The sequence below is a fragment of the Empidonax traillii genome, unplaced genomic scaffold, assembly GCF_003031625.1.
Source record: "Empidonax traillii isolate 1590-97213 ecotype Southwest subspecies unplaced genomic scaffold, ASM303162v1 scaffold149:size904812, whole genome shotgun sequence".
NCBI classification, from domain to species: domain Eukaryota; kingdom Metazoa; phylum Chordata; class Aves; order Passeriformes; family Tyrannidae; genus Empidonax; species Empidonax traillii.
The window spans coordinates 762423-774455 of NW_020955342.1; the positions used below are offsets into that span (position 1 = coordinate 762423).

The following is a 12033-nucleotide window of genomic DNA, read 5'->3' on the forward strand; positions in this document are numbered from 1 at the left end:
TTCATACCTGCACTAATCCACCATGGTTCTCATCTAATCAGTCACTCTCCCTCCCAAAAGGGACAGTTTACAGGCTTTTCCCAAATCCCCGTTTATTTGTGTTCATTATCCACACTTCATTTTGCAAGGGCATACCATTTTGTTAATTGATTTTCATGTACTATAAAGAGGCCAGCTCTGTTTTCTGAAACCTTTCGGTCTAAATGCGATTTGCCAGTAATATTTACAATACTTATAACTTTGGTCCTGTTTATTGCTAGTATGGCAATTGGATTGAACTGTGTGTGTAACAAATTCACAGCATTTTACTTTTGACAGCAGTTATTAATAACACGATTACAATGAGATCATCTCAGTCTCACTTTTTAAATTCGGTCCTTCTTGAAAGAGATCAAAGAAACACTGAACCTCAAAATTATTTTTTTCTTGTTTAGGGAAACAAGCTAACAGCCTCACTGACCCTAAGCAGAAATCACTCAGAGGAAAACATAATTTTAAAATTATTTCAAAATTTCCATAACTCAAAACTGTGACAAAGGTATTTCTTTGTCTCATTGCGACGCAAAGTTGTCTCATAACTACCACATCAATCTTCTTTTATCTTTAAAGTAATGCTTATTTGGGGGGGAGAGGGGGGAAACTATTTTGGAAGAAAGCCTATTATCATAAAATTTTGTAATGGATTTTGTCATTGACAGTAATTAGTTCAGTCAGGCAACTGTTTGATTTACTTACAGATTTCAAAGCCAGAATGCCTCGCTATGCTCAACAGCTCCAACCTCATAGACAATACAAAATGCAAAACTGAATCAGAAGCAATAAGATGTGCTTTTTGGAAATGTGTCTTTCTGGAGTTGAATGCATCTAGACTGAATTTCAGAGAGCAGAAAAACTGCAGGTGAAGTCAATGAAATATCCTAGTTATGAGCCCTGTAGCTAGGTATCCAGAATTAAGCCTTTTAAAATACTGATTTCTAAACTGAAATAAAATGCATGAAAGGAATGGTGAATGCATGGTGAAGAAGAAAGTTTCTCAAAAGTCCTGTAAGGTCATACTTCATTAGTGGGAGACTATGAAGATTTTAACTGTGATTCCATTAGAAAGCAGATTAGTCCAGAATGGAGGAAATTAAGAATATTAGGGAAAAAAAGAAAAAGAAAAAAAGGAGAAAAAAATAAAAAATAAAAATAAAAAAAAAAAAAAAAAGAAAAGGAGAAATGGATAAGCTCTCACTTCTTCAAAGCTCTATTTCTTAATTTTTCTTTAGGCTAAATTAAGAGATTAATTCATTTCAATGAATACCCACAGGGTTCACTTCTGAACGAGTATTTCCCCCATCAACAGATAGAATAGGAAGATTAGAGTAGGAAAAGGAGACCATTTATAGTGCGCTTTTCGGTCTTCAAAACGGTTTTAATTTGGATGTGACAGACATGTTCCTGCTGCTGTTTGCCTTCATATTTTCAAAAGGACATTTTAAGTGCCACTGTTCCAAGTGCTGCGTGTCCCCAGAAAGATACATGTTGTCCCTGTTACTGGCTCTGGATTGACTGAGGCTTTCTCCCAGACTGTAAAATTTACACTCCACCAGCAGCTCTCTTCTTCCTCGTGACCCCTCACATCCCTATCAGATGTGATAACCTTCAGGATCCCTAAAGACTGGATATTTTAGAAAATGTGATTTAAAGATTGAAAAATCCAAAAATTTTAGAAACTATTTCACTGATTTCTTTGTATCTAAGAAACGAACAAAGTTCATTACACTGCAATAAATAAAGTATTCCTGATCTCCTATTGACCATGGCAGCACAAAACCAGCCACAATACACCTTTAAAATAAAGAAGGCACTGATGAAACTACCCATTATGAGGGGTATCTAAGCAGACTGCTAAAGCAGGTACATTCATGAGACTGACATCTCATGAACATCTCCCCACAGAGTTAAAGAATGGAGACACTTTGGGTGTTTGGAATGGGAATAATCTAATCATGGGGCAATGCACTACCTTCTCCAGTGAAACTGGTGTCTGGCAGGCTGGTGTGTGAGTGGTCTGAACTACTTTTTACCCTTTGCAGATTAAACACTAAGAGTTGCAGTGACTAAATTAGGTGCTCATAATCAGTCAAATAATCCTGTGTGGAAATGGGCCAGGAAAGAGGATTTACCACGATCCATCTCTTCCTTCTTGCCCTATTACCCAATACCTGTTCAAACATTTGTACTCTCCCACCTTTTTTTTATGGACTGGAAAGTGAGGTGGATACTTTAAGCCACTTTAAAAAAGCCAGACAGAAATAAGTGCCAAAAACTGGAACTGGAGCTGCCAGGTCTGAGCCATGACAATTTTAGAACACAGACACAGAATCTCCCAGAGCAGCCTTCTTACACCTAAAAACGAAGATTTTATATGGCACTTTATAACAACAACAAACATGATGATTAAGCACTCTGTTGTGTTGAACTGGCACAAGAACTTGGCAACATTTTTTCAACAGTTCTTTGCTCATAAAAAGAGAGCTTTGCAGAATTGAGAGCTCTGTGGATTTTTTTTCAGTTTTGACAAACTTAAACTCAGCAAATTTGAAACCCCTTTATATTTCTGGTTAGCATCTTCATATAAAAGTACTTCTGCATCTCTAAACCAGCTTGATCTTCCTGTTTCTACTTAATCATTGCAAGGGGTTGTACAGATCTTCCCAGTGCGGAACTGCTTCCCTCTGCTGTGTGTTCTGATGGGCGGGGAAAGAGGTAACAGTGTAGACAGCAAAAGCATTATCTAAGCTGTTAAAACATTATCACATTTGAAATAGTATGTCAAGCACCATAGATAAAACCCACTGAAATTAATGTACACTGTTGTTTCAGTCTCTGCAAACAGAGGAAAATCTCTGTGCCTACACCTCCAAGTCATTCTTTGAATGTTTTTTTTGCCCACCTTTAACAAGAAGGGTATGAAAAGTAAATGCTGAGACTCTGGAAGGCAGTTAAAATGTCTTTTAGCCAGTGCTCTTCCTGGATGACATACTGCATTTTTCCAGATGCTTCGCCCACAGAGCTGAGAATCCTCACTCAAAACTGTTCTATTTTAGTTCTATTCACAGTGAAATGATGGCATAAAGTGATACTTCCATCAAAATATTAATATCAGAACAAGATCAGAAGGGGGAAAAAAATTGAATTTGTCAGGTAGAAAACTGAAGAGAAAAATCAGTCATAGAAAAATTATTGGAATGTATTTTCATGCAGGAAATTCTTTGTATTTACATAACACTTATGCATTTAAGAACACTTAGTATACCTGTCTACCATGTGACAATTTTGAATGTTCTACTCATTTTGAAAGCAATTAGGGATCTATTCAAGGTTTCTGTTCTCACTTCAATTTCCTCATTTCTCCACCCACCTGAATCTGACACTTTGACGTTTTTGCTTATTAGAATGGAAATTCAACATTTATCAAGGCCAGGGAATACAAGGTCAAAAAACAGGGAGAAATTCTATATATGTTGAAGAAGGGATCATGGAAGTTTATATAAAACATGCAATTTCATATTTCTGTAATTTTTAACAAAGCAACAGCTGCCATGGGATACTAAACCAAATTTGAAATATGCACTACCATTTTCTTGTTCAGTCTGAAAAGAAATCACTTCAGCATTCAGAGCTGTGAGTAGATACTGAATAGCATCATGTCTTTTAGTCTAGCACCTCTCTGGAGAAGAGTTGACTCTAACACCATTTCATTATTCTATTTAAAGAATTTTGAGCAACAGAGATTGCGTCACTTGAGTGGGAAGATTATTTAATAGACTAGTAGACCTTATGACTATAAAATATTTCCTGATATTATTACCTACATGTTTCCATTTCCAAACCTCATAGCAGTTACCATACCTTAACTCATTCTGAACGATCCATCCTTCAAATCCTCCACACATCAAACTCTTCCACAGTGCTTAACAAACTGCTTCCCATGTGGTACTTACAAATATTAGAGTCTATTCTGATAAGTACATAATAATTATGTGAGCTAGATATTCAGCTGATCACTAAAAATGCAGATACAAGTGACAGAACTCTTAGCCCCTCAAAACAGTAAATCAGAAGTAACACTGAGCATCGTATTACCTCACTGCAGAATCACAAGATAATACTAGGAACCACATCCCACAACTGTGGGCCTTCAGTGTATGACATGAATCTCTTAGGTAAATTTTATTGAAACAGACTTCAGCATAGTGAATTTAAAATTCCAAGGGAAAATACAAAAAGTTAGGTATTTTGTTATAAGTTATATATTTAGGAGTTTTTATGTTTACACAATTCTTTCACTCCCAAATCATACTGGTTTCAACCTCAACATGATTTTCTGGTCATTCACTTTTTCTCATATTTTGCAGAATACATTCACACTCCACTTAGATTGGACTATCTGAATTTTTCAATTCTAGCCAACTTAGACTGCAAACAAGCAAAAAGGGTTTTGACAAAAAACCTTTTGTCTATAAAAAGAATAATGGTTTAAAATATCATGCATTTTTGAAAACTTCCAAAGTAGTAGGCCAGAGCTGACTGTAAACTTGAATTTTTGGGTAATCTTTAACAAAAATATTAGTAGACAAACCTATATGTGGCACAGAAAAAATCTGCGGAGGGCTGATAGCAGGACCTGCAGCTGAGCCTCAGCCTGGTGTTTCTCAGATGTTCATGAGGTGTCAGGTCATCTGACTTTGCCTAAGCACAAGGCATCATGTGGGCCTTGCTGCCTGTGATATGAAGCTGCTCTGATGTGGGAGGCCATGGGATGAGAGGTGAGAAAGTGGCAGGGGGAGCTGCAGGCTCCATCCGGAGCAGAGAGGAACACTTGTACCATCAAAGGATGAACACACCACACACTCCCACCTCCACTGGTACAGCAAGTTCTCACTGCTTCCACTTCTCTGTTTTATTCAAACAGAACTGTCCTTGTCCTCCATATCGAACAAAGAGCTCACTCTGAACCATTTCAACCATTTCACTGTAAACAGGCCAGGACAGGCAGTGGTGATCCATGGTGAGCTCCTCTGGTCCATCCTAGAACCCAGCTTTGAACTGCCACAGTCTTTGGCTTTAATTACATCTCACCTCCTTCAGTAAAGTGAGAAGCTACCTTCCATGCCACCATCACCATGAATGAGCTTCTCAGACCCTAGCCTCCTTGTGTGCAAACCATGAGTCACACACAGGCACCAAAACGTGGATTTTAAATGGCCAAAACAGACTAGTGACCCTGGGCTAAAGATCAGTTCCCCACCACAAAAGCTGGTGAGATGCTGAGCAGTTTGGATACCAGACTTCTCCCTCCAGCCTCAACACAAAATTGGGCAGGACCTCCCAGAAGCAGAGCCCTGTTATGACTGATCCTGATTAGCAGCTGGTGGCATGACTGTCACAGCTGGCATGCAACTGATGAACAGCAATCTGGCTTACACAATCCAGGGACGGAACTCCAAGAAAGACCAGAGGACAAGCAGTTAAGAGCTACACACTGTGCCCTGTTCTACTGTGGGAAAAGAGCACAGTCCCACTGTTGAAAAATCCATTTAATTGAGTCAATCTGAAAATGGAAGGTATCACCAGAAAGTCAACCAAGGAGCATAGCACAGGCTCTGCGCACATCTAGGCTTACTGCTCTTAGAGGGGTCACAGGAAGGGGAGAAATCTGGTGAAGAACAAAGCTGCCGCATTGCAGCTCCATTAACAAACTTCCCTTCAACACAAACATCATGTCTCCTTACTCTAAACAAGTAGAGTTTTACTCTCTAGACAGAGATACTGGTTAGGACTTCTGAAAAGAAATGTGTTTGGGAAGGGCTAGCTAGAAGGATCCCACTAGGGGCCCTTAAAGAATCACTGTTTATCCTAAAACACTCTTTCCCTACAATAAACCATTGTTTTTCTCTCACCTAGTCTTAGTCATTGGCTTTTTAGTAACTTATAATACATTATGATTTTGAGGTGAGCCCCTTGAGTGACAACAGTAGCAGCTCCTCTATTTATAATATATGCACACTTGTAAGATGTTATCAACTATTTTTGTCTCCCTGACACACAGAGACACTGCTTAAATGTGAAATTGTGTTATGTATGTTTGAAGATTTCTAAAGCTAGATCGTTTTGCATTTTATACCCTAGTGAGCTAGGAAATTAACAGTAAAACTTTATCCTGCCCTCTAGGAAACCTGATTTAGTCAAAGACATGATCTCAGCTAGTATCTACAGAATCAGCTATTTATTTAATTTAAATAGAATCATTCCTCCAGCTGACAGTGAAGGGAAGAAATAATATGTCATGCTAAGATTACTGAGGCAATACTTCTCCCCTACATCCTTTCTGTGCATATTGAAGTGCACTGCTGCTCTGTGTTAAATAAGCTGAGGTAGAATGGAAAGCAACTAATTTGTGCTCCCTGGATGTTGGGCAACTAATTTAACTCTTGCTGGCACATGGACTATAAATAGAAGAAGACAGTACAGTTTCACACTGATAACATTTTTATGAAAATTAATAAATCAACACTAAGGAAACCATTTTTTCTTCCTACCTATCTGCCCTATCAGGAATGATGAACAGGAGTTGTGTTGCCTTTAATCCAAAGTAAGCATGAGATGCTGTGTCATCTTGTGTGATGACTTACCAGAGGGCTGGCACCCTAAACATGAGATGTGCCCCACCTGCTTGGCAACACACCTTCTCCTTCTCTCACCCTTGTCCAGCTAAAGGTAAATAAAAGAATTCTGGGCTGGACAGCTGTGCATGTCACAGGAACCATGTGATGGAGGAGATCATCGGGAGTGGCTCATTCCCTTGCTCTCACATGGTGGTGGAGAGAAACAGTCACCGGCTTAGATGAGTTACCTATCTTGGCAGCAAGAGCAGAGTTATAGGTGCAATTTTTCATCAGATGACAGGCTGTGCTCATCTCTACATGAATTTCTACAAGCAAAACACTTCCCTTGGGTAATTTCCATATCCATCAAAACCTTTCTTGTGATATGCACAAGTTGGTCACAACATCCTGATCCTGACATTAAAGAGAGTTACCATCTTCAACGACGTCAGCTGAAAGCAAATGTTTCCACATCCTTCCAGTGGCTGGAATATGGTTTCAGCTTTTACTGGATTAATGTACAAATACAATATAAAAGCACACCAGAATATATTAATGAAATCAACTTCTTTTAAGAGAACTGAAAAGTCTGATGTAACTTTCTATGTCTGAGATTATTAATGCTTCTTCCACTTTTTTTTTTTTAATGGAAATTGACCTACTCAAAGTTCAACACCTCAGAGTATTTTCCTTTCAGAGAATTCTCAGCTGTATAAGCTGTATGCCTCTACTGTGTTCATGGATTGTACTGTACATATAGATGTCGGGGTTTTTTTCAGATTCACAGTTCAAATTGCTAGACAACAACATTCCTTGCAAAGATGTGGCTTATATCTTATCAGAAATCAGGCAGTTCTGTTCCCAACACAGGTTTAAAGACATAAATGTAGGGTAAAAGCAAAAGTAAAAGAGGTTGAGTAGCCTAAAAATAAGGTTTATTAGGACATAAACATAAATGAATAATCGGTGCAACAGTAAAACAAGATACAAGCATGTTTAGGGGCATTGGAAAAGTTAGAAGTCCCTACTCACATTAATCTTTGGCATTTCAATCACCCCATATAAAGGAGAAAGAGAAAATCCTTAGGGTTTTAAACTATTTTCATTGTATTTATTTTAATTAATTTCAAAGTAATACAAACAGTGAAAGATTTAGGAGCCTGCAGCATCTTGTCTCCTCTGTTGCGTCATATCACCTGGTGGCCCTATCTGCAACCCTCCTAGGCTGATACCACTTGCTTTGATATTGACACAGTTCAGGCTCAATCCAGTCTTCAAAGAAAAATGGGCATGAAAATTCCTCAATCCCCCTTTACAATCTGAGCCCAGGGCATGCGCACTCTTCCAAAGGACTGCACGATCCAGTGGGTATTATTTCGTACTTCATAAAATTAACAGCCTTTACAGCAAATAGGATTTGGAATGACATTTCTGCCATAGGATCATTTAAAGTCTGGTAGATGAAACAACAGCTATGATATCAGTTCTGATCCCTTTCATATCACTAGCTCATATTATTTGCTCAGTTTTCTAAACTGAGGTTTTTTTACTGAATAGTAAGAAGCAGAAAAAAGAAGATGAGAAAGATTATATTGCTTATTTTAGATAATCTTTGTCCTAAACTGCTCTGCATTGACTGCCATTTACTTACCACACACCGTTTATGTTTATTTACTATAATTTCAGCTTGTAAGAAGGGATGCTCCAGGTAAAAACAAAATACAAAAATGCCTCAGGTTCACTCTTAATGGGATTTTCTCAGTACCAGGGAAACCAACCACTTCTTTATGCAATGTACAGCCAGCCCCTATTCACCTATTAATAACAATATTTTAAATATTTAATATATACTAAATATTTGTTAATATTTAATATTTACTAGTAATATTTTTAAAAATAAACCTGACTCAGAAATCAAGATAGCAAATCAAAGTCAGTGGCACAAAAGAGATTAACAAGTACTGCACAGATTTCATCAGTCTTAAATTAGAAACTCCAATCTGGACAATCTTGGAATACATCTGTTTAATATCCCTCCAGAAAGAAGGACACTTTTTGGACTTACGGTTGGTTGTCCTGCTTTGATCACTCTGAGCACTGTCATTTGACTGGTTGCTGGAGACAGAGGACACACTTGAGCTCCTGACAAAACCAAAAGCGGCCAGCTTTGCTGCCGGCAACCGTGAATAACCTGGAGGACGAAGTCCAGACTGGCAGGGCTTGGGAAGATTTGATTTTGCAGCACTTGGGCATGATCCTTTCTTAAGTTCAACTGAAAGAAGGAAAAAGAAATAATTTTTTTTTAAATGAACTAAACTGGGAGATACTGATCATTTCCTGTAACACCCAGCTACATAAAGGCAGTATTATGACTGTATACAAGTTTTAATAGCTGATCGAACTGCAGTAATGTCTTATCCTTTACTGCACTAAAAAGATGTTCCGTGGAAAAATTGCAGGTCAGAATAATTTTTAAAAAATAAAATGTGCCAAGTATCCATGAGGCATAACTCAAAACTTGCAGCAAAGTAATGTAGTTCAACACTGCTAAGAATTTCTTTCAATGTTATCTCCTTTAATGCTGTATCACTTTCTAATTTTACACTTGCTATGTGCCAATTAAAAAAATCCTCATGCACAGAGACAAACACACTGTGCATAACCTCCAATTCTGGAAACTATTGTAGACCGCCAACAATCCTCTTCAAGGACACAGAACTTCTTTTTTTACCATCAAAGAAAACATTTTTTTTTAAGTTTTCTTTCAAATTTCTCTAAAAGAAAACTCACTTTTCTTGCACCAAGCCTGGGGACAAGGATGTGACCCATAAAGCTGTACTTTTTTAACATGCCACGCACCAGCCATTTCCACTGATGGATGTCTTCCCATTAAGCCATCATCCTATGTGAGTGACATCAACCAACTCATCAGACAACTGTCAATGGCAGGTTTATAACACATGAAGTTAGGCAACAACAGTAGTTCAGTTACTGTATCTGCCTGTGGTAAAAACTAAGCGGTCATCTGTCTTCAGCTTCTGTCCTAACCTGTATTCTGCTGCTATTGCTTAGGCAAACTTTCCCAGGCAAATCCACAACATAGGTTTATAAATGTTCCACATTGTCCTCACAGGCCAAAGGTCCATGAGCATAGCAAGATTGTCTTCAAGTCCAGGAATCAAAAATTAGGGTTTGATTTTGATTGGAAGGTCTGGATACCAAGTTAATCTAGACCTCAACTGTATATAAATTTGGTCAGAATTTTTCTTTCTAGATTTGACAACATATATTTTAAAAAAAATATTGACAACATTCTCCAAAAACTGATACCTGAATATTTAATCAGTCATCAGGACTAGTGGGATAGGAGACAAGGTATCATTAAAAACTATCAACATATTCACCAGAATAGGTTACAAAGTCACACTTTTTCCATTCTTATTCAGGGAACACTATTTGTACACTAGCCTGACACATACTTCAAAGGAAGAAATGAACTTTCATAATATAAAGAAAAACACAAATTAACTGCACAGTAAGAATATGGTCTTCATATTATTACTGCATTTAATTCTTTTGTAAACTATGTAGGTCACAGCCTTATTAATTTTAATGAAGCATTACACTTTGCAGAGACTTTAGAGAAAACAAGACTAACTCCTTTGAGTAGAAAAGTGTTGTGGGGATTTTGAAAGATAGTTGTGTACCTCATCACAATACTAATGCTTAGCTTTGTTTAACAAAACTAAGCCTTTTCCTTTGAAATAGAAATACGTGTACCATCAAGCTAAAAAGAGTTCTGTTATCCTATAAAACACATTCCTATAAAGACATCAAAAAATGCTCCTCACTCAACAAACAAAGCAATTTATGTACTGTAAGCTCTTAAAAATGCATTTTTGTACACACTTTTCCCAAACTGAGCCCTTTATTAGGACTCAAGGAGATGGATTTTACTCCTCTGTTTACCAGCCGAGAGGAGTACATGCTGTGCAGAGTAATCCAAAGGAAAATAACAAGTATCTGTAGTGTGTAACAAAACACTGCTAAAATCCCCATTCACTTCTCTGGCACCAACAGAGGCTACTTTGGACTCTGATCCTGCATCTGGCTTCATTTGTATGATGTGAAAATGGGCTGAGGTAGCTATGGGTTCCAGGGGAACAGCAGTCCAGGCATATGAGCACCAAGAAGAGATAAGCAGTGATGGTCACCATCAGTTTACTGCCAGGCTTGTGCAGCGTTGCTTTGACAGGGGTCTATTACAGCTGGTTTACTGGTATCTGAAAAGCACCCTCAGGCCAGACTTCTTCCTTCCCCACTGCAAAATATTCCATGTGTCACATTAGTGACAGGACCATACTCAGGTAGCATCCAGATTTGAAGCTGAGACAAGTACTCATGGCAAGCAGCTGCAGGAGCAAGGAGCCTGCCCAGGTCAGTGGCAGCAAGGAGAAGGTATGGGACTGTCTCTTGTGGGTGCTACAGGTTTCCAAAAATGCACCAACATGCCTAGACTACCTAAGAATCTCTGAAAATTGAGGTGGAGGGAGAGATTTTTTTCCATTTTAGAGCAATAAAACTATAAATATCACAGATTTCCTGCAACAAAATAGGGGAAATTCCGCTGGGGCAGTGGTGTAAAGCGGTTAGAAATGGCTTTATTCAAAAAGTTGCCCCAGGGCAGTGAGGTTCATCTGAGGCTCCCACATCCCCAGCTCAACCACAGGGATGCCCACACCAAGTCCACATACCGCCTGTTCTCTGCACCGTGCAACCAAGCACCTCTAGTCCACAACACACCAAGCACCATGACTGTCATTGAAGAAGAATAATTTCCTTAAAACCAGAAGGTTTTAGGTGACAAGTTGCCCAGCCATCATCTTTACCTTTCCTTCAAAGTCATTCTCCCAGACTAGGGCAGAGGATTCAGTGCTTTTTTTCTCACACTTTCATGTGTGTTTCTAGTTTATGACTTCAGTTCAAATTCTCCCTGAACTAACAACATTTTGCATCTTGAACTCATCATCAACCTTAAATTATTTTTCACTTCTCTTCTTTGTAATCCAGTTCTTCTGCACCATGAGGACCTGAGGGCAGGACATTATTCTCATTAGGGATGCATTCAAATCCTTAAAGCTAAGTAATTTTGTGTCTTCTTTCTCATTAAAATACATGAGGCATCAGCCTATTGTATATATTTTCTGTTCTAAATATCAAGTTTTATCATGGATGTTCCTTATTTCTGTTTTTTTAAAAGTGTAGAAGTACTCCTGTAAACAAGTTCTCCAAGTTCAAAACAAAAGTTATTTTAATGAGCAGCTTTCATTTTAATAAAAATCTGCCAAAATAAGTAAAAAAATTGGCAAAAAAATCTTTC

At 38.2% G+C, this 12033-nt stretch overlaps 1 protein-coding gene across 5 annotated transcripts in view; it reads right to left on the reverse strand.

Moving 5' to 3' along the window:
• MTUS2 (microtubule associated scaffold protein 2) overlaps positions 1 to 12033 on the reverse strand; it is a 249282-nt gene that overhangs the window by 144840 nt on the left and 92409 nt on the right. For all 5 annotated transcript variants that reach the window (XM_027884594.1, XM_027884593.1, XM_027884597.1 and 2 more), the window contains exon 4: positions 8719 to 8925. In XM_027884594.1, the coding sequence (XP_027740395.1) occupies positions 8719 to 8925 (207 nt within the window). The remainder of the gene's footprint in view (positions 1 to 8718; positions 8926 to 12033) is intronic.